Source organism: Protopterus annectens, chromosome 14.part0 (assembly GCF_019279795.1).
Source record: "Protopterus annectens isolate FY-2018-M chromosome 14.part0, PAN1.0, whole genome shotgun sequence".
NCBI classification, from domain to species: Eukaryota; Metazoa; Chordata; order Ceratodontiformes; family Protopteridae; genus Protopterus; species Protopterus annectens.
The window spans coordinates 426,817,178-426,844,142 of NC_056748.1; the positions used below are offsets into that span (position 1 = coordinate 426,817,178).

The 26,965-nt window shown below is 39.2% G+C and overlaps 1 protein-coding gene across 1 annotated transcript in view; it reads right to left on the reverse strand.

The window, feature by feature from the left end:
- ZRANB1 (zinc finger RANBP2-type containing 1) overlaps positions 1-26,965 on the reverse strand; it is a 1,697,020-nt gene that overhangs the window by 440,594 nt on the left and 1,229,461 nt on the right. The window contains exon 8 of the mRNA XM_044056199.1: positions 8,941-9,070. Within this exon, the coding sequence (XP_043912134.1) occupies positions 8,941-9,070 (130 nt within the window). The remainder of the gene's footprint in view (positions 1-8,940; positions 9,071-26,965) is intronic.

The window sequence follows — 26,965 nt, forward strand, 5'->3', positions numbered from 1 at the left end:
TTGGCATTAAGCTTGAGCCCATGGCTCTGGCACCAAGCATATGTTTCTGTAAGGACCTTCTGTAGAATAGCCACATAATTTGGGGATTCAATAATGGCTCCCAGTTTGCAGTCATCTGCGAACTTTGTTAGCCAGAGTCCCTTAGTGTTGGCCTTTACTTCAGAGAAGTAGATCCTAAACAAGAGCAGTCCAAGGACGGAACCCTGAGGTACTCCACTTGTCACCTGTCTGGAAGCTGGATTTAGAGTCGGCAGCTTTTACAGTCTGGGTTCTGTCAGTAAGCCAGTTGGCAACCCATCGAGTGACGTAGGGATTTATGCACAGCTTTGTAAGTTTATCTATGATTCCAGAGTGGGATATGGTGCTAAAGGCCTTGGCGAGGCCCAGAAAGGCTGTGTGGACCTCCTTACCCTCGTCCACAGCTCTGGAGACTGATTTGAAGAAGTCAATCAGGTTCAGAAGACAAGATGCAATAATCAGACTATTAACTCATCTTTAACATCACCTCTACTCTATCATAATAGTTTTCACTAGCAGCTAGTTTCAAAATTTAATCTTTTAGATTGTATAGCATATAAGGAACATGAGGGCCCTTAATATGGTCTAGTCGAGCCCTTAATAAAATAGGCACTAGCAGTGCAGTACAAATGTTTCAATGCAGTGCGTACATAAAATAAAAGAGCGAAGTAACAGCAAAATAAATCACTTGAAGTCTCCAGATCACAGCAAGAGAAAATGAGAAAAAGACTGGCTTGGTCCTAAAATTAAGTATTTATTTTACATTTGTTTGCCGGGTTAGTTTGACTGGGCCATTGGCCCCTTTTCAGAAGAGAACCAGGGGGAAATCCCCCCCCCCCCCAAAAAAAAATTAACAGAAAGAACAAATAAAAAAATAGATAAACTTAAACAGAACAGTAATAAAAATAAACATTGTACAATAAATGAAATCAAACCAAGTTATATATGCAAATCAATATATATTATATACATATACACACACAAAGCTAGACTGGCCAGAGAAAGGGTAAGATGTACAGTACTATCAAACCCCCCAGCAGACATGCCCAGGACAAGCACAGCACTGGTTCTCCTTTTTCTCAAATAATTATTCTTAAAACACAATTATGTATCTAGATTATATTCTGCCATTAGTATTTTATATATTTGTCAATCAGGCTAGTGCATTGACCCACATGGATCTTTTTCAAGCTCGGCCAGGGAGCACTGTCTTCTGAAGTAACTTTCTCAGTCATACAGTAGGTAAACTGAGGCTGACAGAATCAAATTTTAAACTACCAGAAGCAGCTTATCAGCATCTCATGACCTTAATCCTCTGTATTAACTGCCAAAAAGTTAAAAATGCTTCAACAGATACATAATATAAAACACATCACTCTGGGTACAGTGATGCTTTTGCTTGGGTACTTTCAAATAATACTGATTTATACACTTCAAGATATGGCATTTGGGTGGCCTTTTCCAAATCCAATAAATATTCTTAAACAAAAGAAAACTCCCTGATCAGTCTTAAAGTCAGACTAAACTTTGCTTTTGTTCTACATAAAATACTATCAAGAAAAAAAAAAACACTACAGCCAAACCAAATAAGTTATTTACCACAACTGGAAACTCCAACAACCTACCCTGAGGCTCATTTTTCAAATACATGTCAGCATAGTTCTCAACCTTACATTTACAAAATGTAAAGCATTACCTCCCATGACGACGAGCAAATGGGCAAAACATGGAACACCTACTAACAATTTTGTCTGGGAATCTGAAGGAATGATTAAAATGAGTCGCTTTTACTTATAAAAAAACTGTTTTGGTAAGTATGATTCATTATTCTTCCCCATGGATATCAAATTAATATTTAAAACTGATGTGTTACAAATTCTAGACGTATGCACCTTATAAGCTAATGCCGAACACCCATATCACTTGACTCGACCCGAAAATCTACTACCAGTGTTTCACCGAATATCACTTGCTCTCATACATCTGAAGTGTGCCTCATTAGAAGGAATGTTTCTAATTTTGAGTCATAAAAAGTCCTTGCTCCCCACCTCTCAACCTGTTAGCATAAGAAATCTGAACAAAGTCAAACGTAATTAGGGGAAATGGCCCAAAGATTACTAAGCATTTTCTGAAGAATATGAAATCTACCACTTGAAAGTTTGTCATCATCTACCGATGCCAATCCTCTGTGGCTTTTTAGAAAACCACAAATTACAAGAGGAGCAGACCAAAAGTATAAATAAAAAAAACTGGAATACATTTGTTATAAAATAATAAATAGCGGCATAATATTATACCTAAATAGCTAGTCTGTGAGTTTCATAGTTGAAGTTACAAGTAACCTGTTTGTGTGGAACCCCCACCTACCCCTTCAAATACATCCTTTATAAACCAATTTAGACACAACCAACCTGTTCGACGAACTCATTAAGACAGTCTCCGGATCGGCATTACCTTACACACCCTCCCACCTACAAAGAGGCAAATTCAAGAAATTTTACAAAGACATTGTGCTGTGAACAAAACTGCTCTACTGAAACAAGACAAACTCCTCTTTTGAGTTCCGTGCGCTGTTCAACAGTTAACAGAAATGGTCTACATTTAATTACATAAAATTACATAAAGCAATACACGAGGTCCCAAAATAATGATTGAAAGTTGGCAATGCCATAACGTTGCGCCCTCAGTAGTAATCAAGATAACATTCACAGATAAATCATCACTACCTTTTTAGAAGTGCACAACATTCCAGCTAAAGGCTGTCTATGCATACTGCAAAATAACTGTGTGGCACAATAAGTTAAAAAAAAATATATGCAGTGCATGTATATGAAAGCAAACAATCGGCTCGGAATGTTGATGAAACATCACAAACTACAAATCCCAATTCCAACATAAAATCCCAGCACTGACACAGTAAGTCTCGAGCCCTTAATAAAATAGGATGGAACTAGCAGTGCAGTTAATGCAGCACAATGCTTCAATGCAAAAATAAAAGACCAAAGTAACAGCATAATAAATCACTAGAAGTCTTCACATCACAGAGAGAGAAAATAAGAAAAAGACTGGTCCTACATTAAAATTAAGTAACAGTCACACACACACACACACACACACACACACACACACACACACACACATCAATGTAGCCAGTCCTACGATTTAAGTAACAATCTTTTTTTTTTTTTTTTTTTTCCTGCCTTACCTGGAGCTCCAGGGGAAAGAAGTGCTGTGCACAAATAAATCCATGGACTAGTACAGTTAAAAATAGCCGGACTGATAAAGTTAAATTAAGTACTGATTCTGACAGGCTGTCTGCCTCGTGCTGACATCACTGCGCACGCCTTACATCAGGAACAGTCCCAAAAAAAAAACAAAAACCCACCAGGGAAATTTGGAAATTAAAGGGGCCACTCAGAAATTCGTGGCACCCCAATATTTTGCCCTCAAAACTGGTATTTACCGAGGAATTCAGTACAGTTGAGAGATATGGCCTGTGTGCACAATACAAAAGCAAACCCCCCTCTGCCAGGTGAGGGTTGCTACTATTAATGCTAAATACACAGCTTTGAAATCTGGCATGGGCTAGTTTCACCTTCCTCATCACTAGCACATGACCTTAGTATATAGTATAAGTTTTCTAAGTACAAGATCTAAGTATAAGATTTCCTAAATAAATTCGGCCTGGAAGGAATATGTGGAATGAAAGACTGCATCCAGCCTGTAAAGCTTTGGTAAAGTACTCAAAAAAGACCACATCACAGCAGCATATACATCTAGTGAAGAATTCTTATAAAAAAGGTTTGCAACTTACTTGTGGCTCTTGCAGAAATGAGCCACAAGTTGTGCTGACAACTGATTACTGTGTTTTACACATTATCTGACAAAACTCTGATGCCAGCTAGGTAAGTGGATTTAAATGCATTTTGAATATTTTATTAACAACATAAATTACAAACAACTGTGATTGTTGCCTGCAATCTTTTGTCCTGTCTAGATAACATGAAGCCATCTAGGTACACCCACACAGGGAAGAAGCATTCTTGTTTAATGGAACAATTTACAAAATCTTACTGGAATTTTTATTTTTATTTTTATAGTCTGGTGGGAAAAGCGGACACTAGAAGCAGGCCCTGCAACAATGGTGTTGCTTACTGCACTGGTGCTGCCAAAAGCACTGCAGCAAATGACCAAGAGTAACAAAGGTGAGAAGAAACTGACATGGGGTTCACATGTAAAAAGTATAAATTGTATTTGTATTTAGATTGGGAGAGGACATTAATAGGGTTTTTTAGAAAAAGGAAAATGTCACTTTAAATGCAATTGTTGAAATTTATGATGTCACTGTAATTAATTAATGTAGTAGTGGTGATTTTGTATATAAAGATGTGCTTTTGGTGTACAAGTCCATGAAGGCTTTTTAGCCGAGGTACCAGGAGACGCCAGTAAAGCTGTCACGCACTTTTCATCTTACCCTAGAGTCTTCGTGTTTTTTTTTCATTTACCCAACTAAGGAAAGATGATACTAACAGTGTTATCAGGAAAAGAAGCTTTGGATCCAGCAGTTTAATCAACAAGTGACAAGGTGCTGCAGACTATTGAGTTTAACTGGGACTACACTGGATAGACGACTAATAATGGCAGGTACAGCAAAGCTTTCCAGGTGCCCCTTTGCTACAGGAATGGCAAAGCTGGTGATTAACTCCTATTTTCTCTCCCACATAGCGATGGCTGATTTTCTGTAATCTATTTCCTGTTTCACTTGGGTATAGGATGAGGTCTTTATAAGCTGGTCCAACTGTGTGCATGAAGGCAATGGCTCTGAAATAATCTCAGTAAAGTCTTGCAAAGCCGAGACTGGTAGTGGTACCACTTCCATTTCTGGTTGTTTCAATGCTAAAGGTGCTGTGGATAGCAGTTCCAACTTCCTGGAGGTTCGGGCTGAAATGTTTCTGTGGTGAGAGACAGATTAAATAACTTTAATACAACATGCTGATGTATTCTTGACTATGGCCTTGATTCTTTTATAGTGGCATCTTGTGGGATGAAGGCTGCTGGGTGTTAGACAAGCTTGGCTCAGAATATGTAAAGAGTCAGAGCCCTCATCCTGATGCCCAGACAGCAACATTTTCTGAGTAAGCTGAGAGGAGAATCTCTTGGCCTCTATTTCAACCAGCTGTACATAAACCCTGGCAAATCAGGCTGTCTACAGAATTATGCTACTATCCAAAGCAATAGAGACAATGTAAATGTCTACCACCAGAGTCTCTGTACAGAGACGCTCTTTAAATAAAGACTCTGGTGTGCTACTGACAGTAAAACATAGGCCTCATATATTGAAATAAAAATCTTTTGGTTAAAAAAAAAACATAGGCCTCAGAGTCTTCAAGCTAAATGGTAGTGAAGGAGAAAAAAATGCAAAAAGTAATTGCAGAACTGTGAATAAAGAGAAAAAGAGATTATCTGAATGATACTGATAAAACGCAAATATGGCACAATGGGAGAAGGCATTTGCTCAAGAAAACAATAACTTTTGAGATGAATGCCTGAAGAACAATTCTTAATGATCAAATAATATGCAGCAACAATAGATGAAGAAGTGGAAGCTAGGGAAATAGGTGAACATTCTAAAGAATTCCAGTGTTGAGAGGTCTCAATGCCAGTGGTATGCAGTCCTACCCGTTATTAAAGGTAGACTACTTCTTACCAGTTACAATTCTTCCAATTTAAAGTCTGAATGTTAGAAGCCCATTTCCTCAAGGAAACAGAAATATAACTTTAAAGACTTTGAAACTAGATTATTACAAGCAGCAGCTTATATTCCATCTGTAACTGTATCTTTGAATAGTGATTGCTGTAAAGTGCATCATACATACATCTTGATGAACAATACATGCAGTGTTCCTTAAGCTGTATCAGCCTACTGTAACTTCATTCTTCTATATGTAAATGTAGTACTTCTCTGTAGCAGGTTCTAAACATGTAAAGCTTAAATAAAACTCACCTGACTTTAAGACAACATTTTACATGAAAGATAATTTTTCTAAACTACTCATCAGTTTGAAAGGCCATTACCTAAGCCTGTTGTATACAGTCTCCCACAAACAATGCCATAAACAAATTAAAACTAAACATAAAATCATAAACTAACACCAATAGCTGGGCAACTGACAATTTCCATTATGTGATGATCTTCTTCTTTCGGATGCTCCCGTTCATCCTCTTTTCCTGTTACCTGGCAGTTTCATCCTTAGCATCTTTTTCCCAATATACTCTGCATCCCTCCTCAGCACATGTCCAAACCAATGTAATCTTGCCTCTCTGGCTTTGTCTCCAAACCTTCCAACCTGGGCTGACCCTCTAATATACTTATTCCTAATCATGTCCATCCTCGTCACACCCAGTGCAAATCTTAACATCTTTAACTCTGCCACGTCAAGCTCTGACTCCTGCCTTTTTGTCAATGCCACTGTCTCCAACCCATATAACATAGCTGGTCTCACTACCCTCTTGTAGACCTTCCCTTTCACTCTTACTGGTACTCGTCTGTCACAAATCACTCCTGACACTCCACCCACAATATGAAATAATTATAAAGTTCAGAAAAATAAGCCTTTTATACTGCAGGGGAAGGGGTCCTATGCTTAGTGCACATTCCTGAAAAATTTAAAGTACCAACTCCATAGTCAATGCACCTCTGACTAGACATAACACTTTGTTTACTGTAAAATCAAGTATTCACTTTACTGTTGAGACAGTGAGACCTCAATTAGTAAGTGTAATTACAGGGGGCGCCGCAAATTTTAGGGAGGTACAGCTCCCCCACAAAAATGAATTGCACAAAAGCTCTTGATTCACAACTACTAAAGAGAGTAATCTGCATATTTCATTTCCTTAAAGATTTTCCTGTTACACAATTAACAGATTCTTACATGGAGTTTGAGGAAGCTAGTGCTGCTACTTTGGTTTTTTACAATTACAGAACTTAAAGCTCTAATACACAGTCAATAAAACAGAAGGTTTTTAAATAATTACATTAAAAAAGTGTCAAGGCACTTACAGAAAGACACCAGCAAAGTGTTAATACATTTTTTAAACAAAAAGTGTACAGCCTGCACTTCAGCTTGGTAAGGGACAGTATAATTTGGCTGATCCAGACATGTAGCACAAGGCATATGCTTATGCTATCACTGCACAGCCAGTGGCCTCGATGTAGGAAGGTCAGTGGTGGGAAAGTAAAGCAGTGCATGACAGAAGGTCAGCTTTCCTCTTCCAGTGGGTAAAAATGAGATTCAGAAGATAACTGTCCTTAGTAAAAGCCCAGCAGACAACACTAATAAGGCCACTGGTGAAGCCATCTGGAAGACAGACAAATTCAAGTAAGCAATGGAGTATGTATGCAGAGTACTCTTAATAGTTCCCTTGCACGTGTGTGCCACTGGAGAGAAGGTCATAAAATATTGAGCATTTACTGCAAAATGCTACTGCTGGATAACCCCTTGTCTGCTCAGACGACAGTAGTGAAAATTTTTCTTGAAAGTAAACATTCTCATTGAGAGTAGAAACCCAACAGTGCAAAGTACATATACAAATAAGAACACAATAATAAGGTGGTCTGCAGATCACAGAAGTCAAAAAGTGGAAGGAGAGGAAAGCAACAGAATGTATCTTCACTGAACAGTTACACAAAATACATATAAAATATCTAAATGCAGATACAGTGGCTTAAACCTAAAAATGTAGCCATGTTTCCATAATCAGTTTCATACCTACCCACTGATTATTGCCCCTGTTAAATCCTCACAAAAAAAAAAAAAGTATTCACTATACTGCGTACATATCATGGAAAGTAAGTATGCTTTCATCATATACCCCTTCAACCTGGCTTTTATTACTGCCAGACCATTCTCAATATAACACATAATGAAAGTGTCACCCATTTCTTAAACGTTAGTTTTTTTTTTTTAATCAACTTTCTGTTGTTTTCACTGTTTCAAACTGGAATGCAACTAAAATCATCTCGGTGGCCTTCATCTACAATTTCTGTACGTCTTCCTGCAAGTGCAAAACTTCTGACTTCAAGTACTCAGGATGAAGCAACTATATATATATATATATATATATATATATATATATATATATATATATATATATATATATATATATATATATATATATATATATATATATATATATATGGTTTACTATCATAAATTCGAAAATCAGAAAAAAATGTGTCTGCATTTTCGAATTTATACATCAGAAATGAACATTTCCGAATTAACCTAAAGTCGAAAACAGCTGTGTATTATCGAAAATGTCGCTCGCGACATTTACGGCAGTACACAGCACTCCCACCCGTCCCGTAACTACCTACCTACCTAGCCTAAACTCACAGTTATGCAGTGGGGCAAGCCCCCAACACCCCCCTACCTTAATATTCCAACTCCGAGATCGCACTACAGTGAGGAAAGGGATGTATTTCCCTAACCGCACTGTACTGCGATCCCCTCACATGAGCGAACGTTAGAATTGCGAATGCACAGTCCATTCGCAATGGTAACGTTCGCTCACATCACCTGCCGAAATATGAAGTATTCGAACATCTGTTGTTCGAATACTTCATAGCCGTGCAAGTCGGCATTGTGATAGTAAACCTGTATATATATATATATATATATATATATATATATACACACACACACAGTATTCACTTGCTTGACAAGAATATCCTATTCACAAATGACCCATAAATAATATATAAATACAATGTTTTTACCATAACATATGCAAACCAGTTAAAACTGATAAGCACCTAATGTACAACTACTTAAAAAGAAGGTCAGTTAGCCAATCAAGTATTTTGTTCACTTGTTCATTAACAATACCAAAAATCTTGGGGGAAAAACAAAAGCTCCTTACCTTGAAACCGTGTATACCCCAAAGCCTCCCCACGAAAACTCTTGTAGTACTTTACTCCATATACTATTATTGGTCTTCGTAAAATATGTGCAAGAACAAATATGTGAGTTTGTTCCAAGCTTGCTCCAGGCTGTAAAAGAAAACAGTCAAACATGTCATGTATTTACCTAGGTTAGGTTTTACTGGCAACGTTTATTAAGCAATCACACAATACTAGAGGCCACACAGGCTCAATTAATATACAGGATTAAAACCAGGTGATCAATTATATACTTCTTGGTTGACAGATGTAATAGACAGCTTCAGCTTATGAGATCAGGTCTGTTGCACTTCAACATCAAAAATGAAGCCTCTGTACGATTTGCTACTTCATAAGAATTTTTTTGCAGTGTGCCTTTTAGCCCTAACTTGCATTACAGATGCAGGTGCAAAGTTGGGGAAAATTTCCTGACTGAAGCTCAGATGCTAATTTTTGTGCCAAAAATTACAAGTAAAACTCAGAAATCATAGTAAAATAATACATCAATCTAAAAAGTACTAAATTCTGGACTGATAACACCAACGTCCAAGTTGACAAGGAGAATTCAATAATCTCTCAAAGTTAAAATTAATCAAAGAGAATGTTGTAACATTTTACTGTACATGCTATTAGTTATGTTCTAAATTTTCTACTTAATAGTCAGTGTTAAAAATAAACAGTAAAAAGTAAATGAAGTTGAAACAGTTATATTGTCTTCTCTTGCATAATGTATTACAAAAAATAATGGGATTCTGATATTCTTGGCACCTGTGACTTGAATTCAAATTTGTACGGATATGTAAGAGTGTTACAAGATATGTACGAGGGTAGTGTGACAGCGGTGAGGTCTGCAGTGGGAGTGACGGATGAGTTTAAGGTGGAGGTGGGATTACATCAAGGATCAGCTCTGAGCCATTTCTTATTTGCAATGGTGATGGACAGGTTGACAGAAAAGATCAGACAGGAGTCCTCATGGACTATGATGTTTGCAGATGACATTGTGATCTGTAGTGAGAGTAGGGAACAGGTGGAGGAGACCCTGGAGAGGTGGAGATATGCTCTAGAGAGAAGAGGAATGAAGGTCAGCAGGACTAAGACAGAATATATGTGTGTGAATGAGAGGGAGGATAGAGGAATGGTGAGGATACAGGGAGTAGAGGTGCCGAAGGTGGATGAGTTTAAATACTTGGGATCAACAGTTCAGAGTAATGGTGAGTGTGGATGAGAGGTGAAGAAGAGAGTACAGGCAGGATGGAGTGGGGTGGAGAAGAGTGTCAGGAGTGATTTGTGACAGATGAGTACCAGTAAGAGTGAAACGGAAGGTCTACAACAGGGTAGTGAGACCAGCTGTTTTATGGGTTGGAGACAGTGGCAATGACAAAAAGGCAGGAGTCAGAGCTGGACGTGGCAGAGTTAAAGATGTTAAGATTTGCACTGGGTGTGACGAGGGTGGACAGGATTAGAAATAAGTATATTAGAGGGTCAACCCAGGATGGAAAGTTTGGAGACAAAGCCAGAGAGGCAAGTTTACGTTGGTTTGGACATGTGTTGAGGAGGGATGCAGAATACATTGGGAAAAAGATGCTAAGGATGAAGCTGCCAGGTAACAGGAAAAGATGAAGGCCTAAAATAAGTTTTATGGATGTGGTGAGAGAGGACATGCAGGTGGTTGGTGTGACAGAGCAAGATGCAGAGGACAGGAAGAAATGGAAACAGATGATCCACTGTGGCAACCCCTAACAGGAGCAGCCGAAAGAAGAAGATGATGGATATGAAGTTTGCCAGGTGGGCGATAAGGAAGTAGTTAAGGAGGGATGGGAATGAGTAGTCAGTGTCAAACTGCCCAGTCTAGGGAATACCATGTGTACTGTTCCATGCAGAAACATGCACCTGCATACACTTGCAGGCCATTCAGGGTAGAAAATCATGGAGAGAGAAAAAAAAAGAGAACAGTCCCACTGCTTCCCAACATGCTTACAAAAACAGCAATAAAAAATTATGCTGAGCTCTCACATAACATTTAGCTAATCAGATCAACTGATGTCAACAAAAAAAAAACCTGAAAGAAACTTGTAAAGAATTACCACAGCAAAATTAAGATTAAAAGAATGTTCTGTAGTACTACATAATGAAAATGAAAACAATAATATTTACTCTATTATACTTATTCTCTCACAGTTAACCACTTAAAGCTCAATAAAAAACAAATGTCTGGTTTTAGTGGTAAGCAGCCTTTGCTCTACGACAAAAAGGTGCCACTTATACAGTGCAATTTATTACAAGTCGGAAGAAACGCTCATCCTGAGGGAGAAAGAGACCCAATGTGGTAGGTCTACAGTTGAAGAGCATGCAAATAAACCCTGTGGTATCAAACACTGGTACGCAAAAGTACCCACTAACCTAAAATATGATGAAAAATCTGAAAGACTGAAAAACACTGGCTTAAAGGAATGCCCTAGCTGTCATGCTAAATTACACTGATCATAGAATGCAATGCATTTTTACTATAATGTAAGCAGTATGCTTTTACTTTTGGCATGGTGGCTCACTGGTAAGATCTTTGCCACACAGCTCCAGGGTTTAAGGTTCATTTTGGACCTCTGATCACTGTCTGCGTGTAGTTCAAGTTATCTTCATTTGTGCACTATTTGATCTGAGTACTCTGACTCCCCCCAAAAGTTTTAGTTGACGTGTTAAACAAAATGGCCCATGTAAATGTATTTACCTTTGCTTTTCTGCCTGGGTCATTGCTGAAAAGAGCAGGAAAAAGATCAATTCATGTACATAGCTAAATAACATGTGCCAAACTCATAAAAAGCACAAGTCCAGTTATTGAATTCACTGAATTTGTCCTTCAGTGACCAATCATCACACATTTTGCATGGATGCTCTTTTCCTTTTTACTTTGTAGACTTCAGAAAACTATGGTTTTCTAGTGAGACAACATATTCATCTGCAGATAAAAAAAGACAAATACATAATATGTCAAACACACAAGCATTCTTACAAATAAGTCTTTCCCTCTTCCAGTGATGGAGAGTTCTCTATCCCAAATGAAAACATCTCAACTCTCCAAATGCCGTTGCATCCTCAACCTTCTCTCCTAGAATAAATGCTACAACAAAAGTACTTCTGCCATACCCTTGCACGGTCTGCTCTTCAAGGTGATTAAATATGTGAGATTACAAAAGTTAATGTGGATAAGGAACAAAGATAAAGCTACAGTGATAACCAAACAAAAATAAAAACCAGAAAGACACTTAGCAGGAACTGGGCTTCAACAATAAAATTTTAATACTCAAACAAACATTAAAACACTAAGTGCTTTCGTCTTTATAGTAAATAAGACTTTAGAGTAGTAAAGCAATTACTAATTGTGTAGTCCTTAAATAGTGTTACATTGCAAAGCAGATCCCACAAACAATTAAGAATTAACTTGATCTTAAAAACATACATTTAATACAAGTAAAATAAAATGAAAAACATGAAACAATTAATATATCTACTTATCAAACACACAATTCCTAAATTTAAAAAATACTTAATATATAGTGAACTAAATTAATTAAAATTAATTAAAAAACTGTCACAGTGTTGCTGGCCCTATCTTTTAAAACACTACAGACATAGAATCATTTGGTTCTCCACATGCATTAATTGAGCCTTATTTGCCAATGCAATTCCTTCATCTCAAGCTTGTCAAAGTCACCCCCTTTATCACTGTATACAACCCTGTCAAGGGCAAAAAAATATATACTTAATGAAATCACTACATCTCTGCATGTGTCTACATAAAACATTCTTAGTGTTAACTTTACGAATATCAGAAAGATGATCATAAATCCTTTCCTTTAATTTTTTTGTGGTGTTTCCTACATAAGTCAGACAGGATGTACATAAGGCCGAATGCAACATATATTTGTAAAGGTACAGTGAATTACTTCACAGAAGTCCCACTCACTCAAACTACAAGTAGTTTACCATCCAAGCACAGAACAAAAGTAGACTACTCAAAACTGCCAGTAAATATAATGTAAGAAATCTTGAAAGCAAACCACAGCCCCAATAGTGAACTGAAGGATAGGAAATGTCTGACTGGCTAGTATGGATACAAGAAGAGGGATGGCTGTGGTGCTATTCTAAGTTTGCAATATCTAACAGCAAGCTAAACATTAAGTTAAACAAGAAAACACATATAAACACAAAGACCAAAAAAACTACATCTGGAGAAAATAGACCCAGGACTGTTATTTCTTTCTGTTACTAGCTGGACAAGATACTTTACATGTATAGCTTCTGTGTGCCTGAAAATGGCAGGAGAATGACTGATTCTGTCTAAACAATTTCTCAGTATTTGCAGTTGTGGAGTTTAAACAGAAGGTTTAAAATTAAAGATTCACACATCAAGTGCTTCTGTGTACATTTACCTCCTGCTCCATCTGTGAGGTGGCAGAGAATGGTTTCAAATTCCTATGATATGGTCTTCAACTCCACACCACTGGTCCAATTTAGGTTATGGTTGGGGGCTACAGTTCCAAGATCCACAATTTATCACCAGATAATATGAGAGGCAACTTGCCTTACACAGTGCACAGTAAATGTTTATAGCTACTTCGGGTAACAACCTTCATCTAACCACAGCCAAATAAGATTTACACTGGCCAAGCTATAATGCAGATTTATATTCAAAGATGCCCCAAGATGTTCCCCATCCTGTTCTCATCCCAGAAGTTTTCAGTGTTATGCTTTCAGAGTTATGTGATACTTTACCAACAGTATATGACAACTTGCCAAGATTATTTCGGCACAAAAACACACACACAGTTTTCCAGACAGGGGAAGTGGCTCCCCCAGTATAAACATACCCTTTCCTGTCTTTACAAAAATGCTGCCACCAACTACACCAGCAAAACAAAACACAACTACTATTTACGCTTAATATAAGCCAACTGTTAAATACAAGTGTGGTAGCAATACTTTGAACAGTAACTCTTTCAAAGGACAGAAACCAACAATTAAGTTTACAACAGTTCAACAAACATACCCTCCAAGGTAATAAATAAAACCATCAGCCGAAAGCATTTAAAATTATACAATAAAACTCTGTATTAGAAATTCACACAATTAAGCACAACACTTTATAAAAACAAAAACACAAACAGCTGTAAAGTTGCACTATGAACATTCAAAAGGAAATGAGTTCAGACAGATGACATACAGAAGAACTCAAGCAGCTTACACGTACTAGCACTGCAATCAACTAAAGACATCTGATTCAGAAGGCAGATGTATAACTTATTGGAGGAATGGATCTTCCAACCTAGGCTCCTTCCAGAACACCATATACTTGTGCACACTTTATAAACAATAAAAGTTCAACTAGAAAAGAAAAAGCAGCAAATGCACTGTGTGCAAAATTCCGTCTCTGTGTCTTGGGAATTCACCTATATTCAACGCTCATAACAGTCCACAACACCTTCAATTAAACCAAGTAGAAGTGGCTTCCTCAGAACCTTGTTTTATTCAAGTGAAAGCGCTTAACCATTCTTTGTTTGTTGGCATTACAATAAACTTTTGTTCACTTCTACTTGGTTTCATTGAAGGTGTTGTGGACTGTTATGAGCGTTGAATAGAGGTGAATTCCCAAGACACAGAGACGGAATTTTGCACACAGTGCATTTGCTGCTTTTTCTTTTCTAGTTGAACTTTTATGGTTGCTGCACTTTATAAACAAGGAAGAAACTAATAGTCTCTCTTCCCTCTCTACTTAAAAAGCAAATATACCCAGGGAGTATGTCCTGTTTTCCTTTAATTAAAATGTAAGGCTTCCTATTTTTACTATTATAATCTTTTGTGGTGATGGTGGAGGCGGTGGTGTGGAGTCAAAAAAGGTAATGCCTTTTCTTGGCCTGAAAGAGCAGTAAACGTTAAGCGCTGCAAAAATGCAGATATCTGAGAAATCAATTTCACTCCAATAACTCTGCTGCAGTTTAACTGAGTACAAATGCATACATTTTTGTATACTTCACATTTTAGATGGTACAAAATTTCCTGGAACTTCCACAAATAAAAGACGTTATGTACTCACCATAACATTCCATCTGTGTTTTCCACTTTTGTTCTTTCTCTAATGTTGGGATCAGATCCAATGCTGGGATCCGACTCTGCTGTTACTAAAGCTTGTGATAACCAAGAAGTTCTTGAACTTGTCCCTTACCCATAAAGCACCAGCCCTAAGCCACCTCAGATCTTGTTTGCTGAATTTACCAGAAAGGGAATATTTAACAAGTATAACTCTAAGAGACGTAAAATTGCATGTGTTCCATAACTATATCCGGAGCTCAATGTAAAGGACAGAGATGTCACTCTTAAGAACTCATTCGACAAGAAGTTTGTGAACAGAAGGGATGGCGGCTGGTGGGCGGGAGGTTGAGGAAGAATGAAAATGGCCAACACATATGAAATGTTATGGTGACATAACTTCTTTATCTGAAGTTGCCAATTTTTATTCTATTCTCAACTGTTGGGACAGATTCCCCAGCTATCTACAATCCTGGGTGGACTCTAAGGAAGGATATTCCTGAGCACAGTTGAACCAAATGATGCTCTACACCTAGAGACCAGATCCAATTTGTAATGAGTAACAAAGGTATGGGGAGTAGCCCAGGTTGCTGCTGCACATTGTCCATGAAAGCTCTGGATAGAAAGACTGAAGAAGTTGCCATGAATCTAGATGAATGAGCTTGTACCGGTTTCGGCAAGTTAATACTCAATTTGGCATACATGAAATACAATCAGTTAGCCATCTGGCTAAATTTACTTTTGCGACTGGTTTTCCCAATTTCAGTTCGGCAAAGGAAATAAAACAATTGGTCTGTTTTTCTGAGCTCTTTTGTTCTATGCAGGTAAAAACATAACTGCCTGTGAACATCCAATAAATGTAACATGTATTTGCCCTTGTTTGCAAAATTAGGAAAGAATACTGGCAAATTAATGGACTGATTAATATTAGATTCTGACACCACCTTGGGAAAAAGAAGGTATTTATTCGTAGCACCACCCTATCCTTGTGAAAGATCAAGAATGGTGGTTTTGCAGCTAAAGCTTGAAACTCTGAAATTTGTCTAGCAGACGTAATAGCTACTGAAGAATAGTTTTCCAGGTAAGATACTTAAGATCACATTTAGCTGCTGATTCAAAAGAGGAATGTATTACAGCCTGCAGTACCAAATTGAGAACCCATTGGGGGGGGGGGGTAGGGTCCTTAAATGGGGGGGGGGGGTCTCAAAAGAGGAGTGCCTCACAAGAAAGTTTTGCACAATTTATGAGAGGCTACTGAAGAACATTCAAATCCAATGTGAAAATTTGATACAGATGCTAAATGAACTTTTAGAGTCTCGGAACTAGCGCCTTCTTTAAAACATAAAGCTAAAAATCGAGTACGTTATTTATCAGAGCTGAAAAAAAGGGTCAGCATGACTTTATTGTGCCAAGTAAACAATTTTTTTCAAATAACTTGTACAGAGTTTTCGTGTTGGTTTATGGGAAGATAAAAGTATATGCTGGACAGGAGAAGACAGCATCAGTTGTCTGGCTACTAATGGAATTGGAGAAACCAGGCTGTTAAGCCTGAGGTTTGAAATGTCTGGATGGATCATGGCCGTTGGGTGAGAATGGAGGTCAGGAATTAGATTCAGAATCCAAGGTTGGTGAAGTGAGGCCAGAGGAAGGGAAACCAAACTTACCGAGGCCAGTAAGGTGCAATGAGGATGACTTTGCTCTTCAACTTGGCAGCTTTCTGTAAACTTTTGGGGATTAATGGGATTGGTAGGTAGGCATAAAGTAGACCGGGGAGCCAATCGTGAAGTACAGCATCCTTCTGTGATTCCCCCTATGGGGGGATTAGAGAAAACAGCTGGATTTGATGTTTGGGGGAAGCAAAAAGATCACAGCCAGGCTGGCCCTTATCAATGAAAAATCATTCCCATCACTTTCTTGTTGAGAGACCACTAGACCACTCATGAGGTAGAAGAATGTACCTGCTCAGTTTGTCTGCTATCACACCGGACTTCATCTGAATATGTATTGCTAATACAAAGAAGTTGTAGGAAATCACCCATTGCCACACTCAGAGTACTTCTCGACACAAGGAGTAAGATCTGGTCCCTCCTTCTTAGTTGATGTTCCAACCTAATGACAAATTGTCCACTTGAATTGCAATTGTCCCTGGAGGGAGAGCATTCTGGGAGGCCTGCAATGAAAAGAGCACTGCTCTAATCTCCAGGACACTGATATGCAAGTTGGCCTCTTCGGAGGACCAAGAGCCTTGGACTGTTTTCACCAGAAAATGCCCCACCCCAAATGGGAAGCGTCCGTGGTCAATATGGCCATAGGCTGAGGGGGGAATGAATAGAGGCTTGTAGAATGTGGTCTGAGTGAATCCACCACCTGATATCTCTCTTGCATGTGTGAGTGATTTGTATCTGAGTTGACATGGATTGGCCAAGTATTGACCATTGTGTTGCTAGCATCCATTGGAGAATCCTCATATACAATTTGGCTAAAGGTACTACGGTTATCACGGCTGACACTGACTCTAGTGCTTGAAGGACCAAGTGGGCTGAAATTTTTGTACTGCAGATTACTTTTCTGACCTATGATCTGATAGTTTGTACTCTTAAGGGAGGTAGTGAAAAGTACAGTTGTGTACACTTACCATAAATGTAGATGTTCCAGTGTATTCACTGTTGCAGTCATCACATTTGGGTTATCTGCTTGCAGTAACCCTCAGTCGGCCTGATTAACAAAGTCTTGGGTCCTGCGTCGGTTGCTGTCTCTTCTTCCATGATGTCAGGTAGTCAGCGGTATAAAACATGCAGCCAATGCCACTACATCAGTTTTTCTTGCCACAGATGTCAGGTGTCCCTCTAATGGGAAGCAGTAAAGCAGTAATATATATAGATAAAGATATATATATATATATATATATATATATATATATATATATATATATATATATATATATATATATATATATATATATATATATATATACACACACACACACACACACACACACACAAGGTTATACCTCCAACAAAAAAGCAAATACACCAAAAAGCTTTTAAGCCTAGTAAAGGAGAGTAGAGGTATAGCCAAAAGAATTCAGGGGGCTGGAGGGAGGGTAACCAAGACTGCAACAGTGAATACACTCGAACATCTACATTTATGACAAGTGTACACAACTGTACTACATTCTTCGTGTTTCACTGTTGCAGTCATCACATTTGGGTAGATTCCTAAAGCTAAGGATGGGTGGAGAAATTTAGATAGCATTAGGACCAGCTATAAGGCCCTGCAAGACTGCAGTGGCATAGCCAGCTCTGGATTTAGAGAAAATTGGCAAATGGTAATGCTTGTTGAAAGTATGTACAGAACTCCAGGTAGGAGCTTCTAGGATGTCCCTGGTAGGGACACCTCTGAGAAAGGCTGTAGAGGTAGATGCAGCCCTGGTTGAATGGGATCTGATCCCCTGTGGGATAGGTTTTCCATGGTTCTTATAGCAGAAATGAATGCAATGGCCTATCCATTTAGAAATGGTTTGCTTTGAAATAGTCTACCACTCTGCCCCTGCAGCAAATGCCACCATCAGTTGCTCAGATTTCCTTTGAGATTTAGTCCTGTCCAAGTAAAATCTGAGTTGTCTGTGCACATCTAAGGAGTGCAGTATCTGTTCCCCTTTGTTCTGTGGATTAGAAAAGAAGGTTGGCAACTGAATGGACTGATTAAGAGACACACTGGATACCACCTTGGGCATGAAGGAGGGATTGGTTCTGAGGGACACCTTGTCCGCATGAAAGGTGATGAAAGGCTCCACTGCCATAAGGGCCTGTAATTCAGATACCCTCCTTGCTGAAGTGATTGCTAAAAGGAAGGCTGTTTTCCATGAAAGGAATTTTAAATCTGCACTTGCAGCTGGCTCAAAAGGAGGAAGAGTGAGTTTCAAGTTAAGGTCCCAGGCTGGAGTTGGGGCTCTCCTGAGTGGTATTAAGTTTTTGGCCCCTCTGAGAAACTGCTTGAGCAGTGGATGAGAGAAGAGGGGTGGTTCTGTGTTATAATGAGCTGAAATGGCTGAAGTGTGAATTTTGATGGAGGAAAAAGAAAGACCCTTGTGAAGAATCTCAGTTAGTATTGAAGAATCTGAGATAAGCTGGGTGCTCCTGTGCCCATCGCTTGAGACTGATTCGAGGCACAGAATCTTTTCAATTTTTCAGCATAAGATTTTATAGTACTAGGCCTCCTTGCCTCTAAAATGATATCCAACACTCGTTTACTGAGGGATGGTAATGGAGAGAATAGGTAATTAGCCAGGCTGCCAGCTTCAGGGTTTGAAGCTGAGGGTGCAGAATCTGGTTCTCCTGCTGTGACAACAGGGTAGGGGTCTGAGGTAGGTGCCATGGAGCCAGCAGTGACACACTGCGGAAGAGGGGGCACCAGTGTTGGCATGGCCAGTCTGGTGCAATAAATATCGTCCTTGGTTTGTCCTGTTTGATCTTTAGTAGTACTTTGGAGAGGAGAGGCAGAGGAGGAAAGGCATAAACTGATAGGTTTTTCCAGCTGAAGGACAGAGCATCCACTTTCCAAGATTGTTTGTGGGGAGTCCTTGTGCAAAATTTGTCCAACTGGTAGTTCTGGGGGGAGGCAAACAGGTCTATATCTGGGCTTCCCCATTTGTTTGTCAACATGTTGAAAGTCTTTGGTTCCGGTTTCTACTCGTGTGGGTCCATGAGATTTCTGCTTAGTTCATCTGCCAGTGTATTTAGTTTTCCTGGAAGGAACTGAGCTTGTAGATGCACTTGGTAGGTCACGGCTGTCTTCTACAGAGCCATAGCTAGTCTGCAGAGGGGGTAAGAATGGGTACCCCCCCCTGCTTGTTTATGTACCACATAACAGTGGTGTTGTCTGTCTTTACCATTAACTGTCCTGGAAGAATGTGGTGCTTGAAGGCTGTCAGAGCATTCTGTACAGCTAACATTTCTTTTTGACTGGTATGCAGGTGCATTTGACTTTGTTTCCATTTGCCCTGAATGCACTTCCCTGCCAGGTGAGCCCCCCATACATAGTCTGATGCGTTTGTTGTTAGGGTTTGAGCGGCAGGGGGGTAGAGTGAATGGTAGTCCCTTGTTTTGGTGGCAGGCCTCTGCCCAACAAAGAAACTCTAACCGTAGGCAAGATATGATAGGAATCATTGCTTCTAAATCCTGAGAATGTTGACACCATAGGCTTTTTAGATACCATTGTAGTTTCTTCATATGCAGTCTTGCATATGGAATTAGAAGAATGCAGGAGGCCATGAACCCCAAAGCTTGCAGTACTTGCCTTGCAGATAGCAGGGTTTTTGTGGCCATTAGTTTGAAGTAGGTTGTCAAATGAATTTGTTTCTCTGGTGTGAGGAAAGCCATCTGGGAAGCTGTATTTAAGCTTGCTCCCAGGAATATTTCTTTACAAATGCCAGATGATTTAATAGTATGTCCTGGTTTTCTGCCTGAATTAGGCAATCGTCCAAGTATGGGTATATTTGAATATTTCTTTGCCTGCAAAATGCAATGACTGGAGCTAGGCACTTTGTGAATACCCTGGGCGCAGTAGATTAGCCAAAGGGCAGTGCAGATAACTGATAGTGGATGTAGCCTGCTTTGAAGAGTAGGTATCTTCTGCAAGATTCCCTGATTGGGATGTGCAGGTAGGCTTCCTTTAAATAGAGTGTTGCCAACCAGGCATCTTTGTCTAGCATAGGAAGCAACTGGTGAAGAGTTAGCATCTTGAATTTTGGAATCACCAAAAAGGTGTTTAAGGTAGACAGGTCCAAGATAGGACGCCATGAGTTGTCTTTCTGGGAACCAGGAAACCTTGTCCCTTTTCCTCTTTTGGTACAGTTTGAATAGCCTTTATGCTTAAGAGAGAGAGTACTTGCTTTTGAGCTTCTGCTCACTGATTTGGGGGTAGATCTGGCCAACCGTTTAGGGTTGGTAATGCGTGGAAGTGAAATCTGTATCCTTGGGGAAACTATATTTAAAACCCATTTGTCCTAGGTAATGAGTTCCCATTTTTATGCCTGCAGAGCAATCTTTCCCCCTAAAGGAGCAGTCAGTTGAGAAGTGCTTGGAAGTTTTAAAGTTAAAATATATCACATGACATGCAGCCAAAATCACATGATATGTCATCCAAATCACAAAAACATTTTAAAGAAACATTTTAAAAAAACTTTTTAATGGCTCCACATATTTACAACTTACAGGGGTGGCTATGGGTACCTCTGTAGCCAATACTTATGCCAACCTGATACTCTATCAGTGGGAAAGAACGCATTTGTTTGGTGATGGGAACCCATTTAAAAGTAATATCACATTTTTTCAAGGCTTTGTAGATGACTGCCTCCTACTTTGGAAAGGTAGCCATGAGGATCTTGAAAAATTTCTGGAATATCTAAACTCTGCATCTACTTTTCTAAAGGTTAAGATGACAGTATCTGAAACTTCTATTACATTTTTGGATTTGAAGTTAGATCTTGCTGGAGATACACTACAAACTAGTATCTTTAGGAAAGAAGTTTGTTCAGGTAGATACACTTATGCCACAAGCATGCATGCACCTCACATATTTAGAAGTACTGTTAAATCTCAATTCTGCAGACTCAGTAGGCTTAATACCGATGATGACTGCTTTGAAGTACAATTAAATGAGATGGTTAATGATTTCGTGCTTAGTGGGTATGATAGATCTCTACTTTATGAACAGGTCATTAAGATTAGGGAAGATAGGCAGACTTTATTTAAACCAGTTTTGTATGAGGATGTTGTTAGTATTGACTCTAGGTGCAAACAAACATCTGTAGCACCTATTAGATATGTAACTACATATAATTTAAGGACACCCGCTGGTAGAAAAATTATATCTGATAATTGGGTCATCTTGATGGCATCAGATGAACTAAGAAGTTTATTGGGACCTAAACCCAATTTCTCTTATAAGAATATGAGGACCCTTAAGAGTTCACTATGTTACAAGGACTTTGAGAGGACTACACCTGTATCTACTATAGTGAAATATGGTACTCACAAATGTCACAACTGTTCTTGTTGTGATGACATTTGTAGTACAGAAAATGATACGTTGTGCATCCTATCAATGGTAGGACATTTAGTTTTAGAGTAGCAGGTACATGTATTACTACCCATGTGGTTTACTTGGCTACCTGCCAGGCATGTAATGCTTTCTATGTAGGCAAAACTACCCGCAGGCTTAAGGACAGGATGACTGAACATAAGTCAGAAATTAGGAGATGCTATGACAGGAATGCACTATTCAAACATATAGAGGAATTTGGTCAGCAGCATTTTTTAGGTTTAGAATTATTGACCACGTTACACCTACACCTAGGGAGGGACCTAAATAATCACTTAGAAATTAAAGAATATGAATGGATCTTGAGACTTATGAGTGATTCAAAACCAGGCTTGAATAGCCAAGTCAGTCTCAAACCTATTTTAGTTAAATTAAGTAGAGCTAATCTCTCTTAGCCTGAAGTTTTATCTAAATATATATTTTTTAAAGTTTTATTAAAGTATTTCAAGTTTTTGTATTAAGTTTTTTAAAAAAAGTTTTTTTTTAAAATGTTTCTTTAAAATGTTTTTGTGATTTGGATGACATATCATGTGATTTTGGCTGCATGTCATGTGATATATTTGGACCTATATATAAAGAGCTGGTTCTATGCATTGTTTTGTATTGAGAAAGGATTGTATCCGAAAGCTTTACTTATATAAAGTGTTTATCCAGTGGTTTCCTGCCTTGTTCTTTGCCTTCTGGTTCCTGGCGTTTATTTTCTTCAAGTTTTAAAGTTAAGTCATTGAGACAGTTTGTCATAGGGGGAGTTTTACTACTACCAGATTTGGAAGTGGGGGCCCCCCACTGCTTAGTCCTGTGTGTACCCTGGGACTGAAGCCTGGGTGTTCTGCTGGGTCTGGGTTTGGACTGAGAAGGCCTACAAGAGGCAGGAAAGGACCAATTCTTAGAGGGCCAATGCCTATTAAATCTTGGAGGTTGTACTTGTAGGAAATCTAACAGTTTGCATAGATTTAGCTTTTTCCTCCATATTTTTAAGAACTTCTTCTGCCTTGTTGCCAAACAGGCGGTCCTGATTTAAGGGAGCATCCAGTAATTTAGCTTTAACATGATCTGGCAAGGATTGCTCCTTAAGCCAAGCATGCCTTCTAAGTACAGACCCAGTGACAGCAGCCCTGCAAGATGCCTCTAGTGAATTAAAACCACATTGCAAAGTATGTTTTCCAACCTGTTCAGCAGAATGCATTAAATCCTGTAAATCCTTATTTTCAGCACAATCAGGAATCAACATCATTTTCTGTTTAAGCAATCCAATAATATGCTGCTGATACTTTAACACATGAAACTGGTAGGATTTTTGGCAGTAGTAGCCTTAATGCCCTTGGGTCCCTGTGAAATGGTCTCAGGATCCGCAGTAGGATTTTTAAAAAGGAACTTGTAAGAGTCAAGAACTCTGTAATACCCATCAGGTTTTCTGGGAACAGGAGGTAAAGAGTCAGGGGCCAAGCTAGATTCCGAAAAGGCATCATCAACAATGTCTAGTACAACAGGGATAGCTAAAGGCCTGTGCTGGGGCAGGAGTAAGAAATCCCTAAGCCTCTTTTTAAAATCAGAGTAATCCTGACTTTCCCAACAAAAATGCTCCCTAAGAATATGCAAGGTTTCACCAAAATAGAAATTCTCTGGGGGAGAAGCAGAGGGAATAGAGTCCTCAGCATCAGAATCCTCATAGGCAGATAAGGGTAAATCCTGGATATCAGAGGAAACAGAAATTTCAGAATCCTGGTCAGAAGTATCATAAGCAAACTCAGTCCTAGGTCTCTTAGAGGGGGGAAAGGTTGGCTTCCCCTGATTAACGTAATAAGGTCTTTAGACATTCTTATCATTTGCTTTTTAGGCATAGAGGCCTGTCCATATGGTCTGGGCGTCAGTTTTCTAGGCATGGTTTGAGATTTAGGCCTTGAAGAAGAAGATGGCGGCTGTTTAATATGCAAGTCAGTAGGCCTGAATACACCCTCAGAAGCCAGTGCCTGCCTAATTTCATGGATTAGCTCTTGGCTGCTGTGTCTCCCTGGCTATGGCGTCCTATACCATTCTCTCCATCCTGCTTGCCCTGAACTAGGGAATGAGAATCTGCCCTGCCTGAAGGCCAAGAACCAAACCTTATGTTAAGACTATTGGTCTCTACCTGAACTAAAGAATAGAGCCAATCCTCTCCCTAAGCCTCATTCTCACAAGGAACCAAGAAACTCTCCATCCTGCCTGCCCTGAACTAGGGAATGAGAATCTGCCCTGCATGAAGGCCAAGAACCAAACCTTATGTTAAGACTACTGGTCTCTACCTGAACTAAAGAATACAGCCAATCCTCTCCCTTAGCCTCATTCCCACAAGGAACCAAGAAACTCTCCATCCTGCTTCCCCTAAACTAAGGAATTAGAATCTGCCCTGACTGAAGGCCAAGAAACAAACCTTATGTTAAGACTATTGGTCTCTTCCTGAACTAAAGAATACAGCCAATCCTCTCCCTAAGCCTCATTCCCACAAGGAACCAAGAAAGTATGTGTTCAATAACAATTGTATTAAAAGATATACTTGGAATAATATATTTCCATGTTATTGAAGTCCGCTCCCTAGCCAGTACGAACAGCAGCCTTACTCTAATTTTCTTTTCTCCTAAACTTTAACATACCACCCACGTGTAGTCTCTGTAGCTAACTCCCGTTTACCCTCCTTTACTCCTAGACCTGACAACACTCTTGTAAAGCTACTTGCATTTTATCCTTGTCCACTAGATGGCATCATTCTCCTAGTATATGCCTTGTACATCTATCCCACTGTTTTGAAATATATTTATCAGGCACCTTGATTTTCTTTTACTTGTTGTTATCCCAGTCCTGCTCACTCCTCTATTTTCACTATAACTCACTCACCTCCATACCCATCTCCACCTTACCTCAGCAGTCAGCTCTTCACTGATTGTTCTTGGGGTCCTCTTCCTTCACTGGCTCTATCCCGCTCCATTCACCCTGCAGCTGATCTCCTACCTGCAGAATATTTGCAAAACGCTGCAAAAGCCATAGCCTACCCCCACTCCGCTCCCCTACTCTGCCCCCAATTTCCACCCGCCCCCCAGTGCTCCTACATTTATACACCCTAACCACACCCCTATACTAACTACCAATCATAGATCCCGGTCTTTAAAGTGCTAGAACCAACATTTCCAAGTCTCATCTTAGTAAACCAACAAACTTACCCTTTATCTTTATCCTATATACTCTGCCACAATGTCATTCATATCAACCTCTCCACATCTGAAGATCCTACTTCTATCTTCCCTCATACCTATTCTTTCTATATCTTATCTACTTAATTTTACGAACATCTCCACTACATAAACCTTTGTTACCTCACAAAGCAAACCTCCACTCCACCATTAGCACTCTCTCATAGCCATTCAAACACACCCTGCACTATAGCCTACCTACCGGAAAAATATCACAGACTGACTCACGTCAGATACTACAGGCCAAAAGCTAGGAAATCTCAGTTCCTAACATGTAAACCTCTACAACTTACACTTAGAATTCAACTCCAATCCTTAATAGATGGAGATATACATCCCAATCCAGGACCAAATTCTATCAAGACCATAGAGACCCATAACACAACCCCCATTAGTACTCAATTCCTTATCAGACCTCCCAGCTCACTATTGATAGCCCATCTTAACATCAGGAGCATAAATAATAAGGTTGTCCACCAACATGCTCTCATGGATGTGCATTCAACTGATATAATGTGTCTCACTGAAACATGGCTCAAGCCATCTAAATAAGACAATGAAGTTATACCACCAGGGTACAGCATCTTGAGACTAGTCCGAAAAGCTAAGAAGGGAGGTACTATACAAATCTGGATTACAGGTGACCTCTGTTGACTCTAAACCTCCTCTAACTAGTAATGCAGAAATCCTTATCTCCAAGATTCAACTCAATAATTGTAAATCCATCTATATTATTGTTGTCTACATTCCCCCAGGGAATAACTCTAACACCGAGAACATATCCTAAATTGGCTTTCCACCAACTATCCCCAAGAAACAATAGTACCCGGTGACTTTAATATCAACTGGAAAAGCTGTACTACTGAACAGCCTTCTACTTATATTAACCTACATGGTTTCACTCAAACAATTAGCTCCCCCTCAAGGACCAATAAACTCAATAACAATGAAAGCACCCTAGACTGGATTCTGATAAATAGACATCACCAAACTTACAAAGTAGGGCCGCTCCCTGAGGATATAAGCGACCATGCACTCACCTTCACAATCAGATTTAAGAATGACATCCCTAGCCCAATCACCTATAGGACAATAAGGAGCAACAAAAATTTTAACCCTGACATCTTCCAAACTGAACTTAAAGCATGTGATTGGTCACCCCTCAAAAACCTACCTCTAGAGGAAGCAGTAATCTACTTTAATACTAAATTCTTAGGTATTCTAGACTACCATGCACCAAAAAGGACCATTAGAACTAGGAATAAACCTGCCCCCTGGCTCTCAAAAACAACCAAACAAAAAATGCTCTTCAGAAATAAAGTCTGGGCCAAGTGGCTTACTACTAAAAGCCCAGAGGATCATTTAAAATTTAGGCAGCTAAGAAATGATAAAAAAAAGCCATTCTGTCAGACAAAAAAAACTATTACACTCAACTCCAACAAACCCAGCAAAACAAACTACAAAATTTCTGGGCAGGGATTACCACACTTTTACACCCAGGTCGTTCTGTCACACCCCACCCCATTAGGTTCTGACCATGATAGTCCAAAGCAAATTGCCAATACCTTTAACACATTCTTTACTGAGACCATTCAGT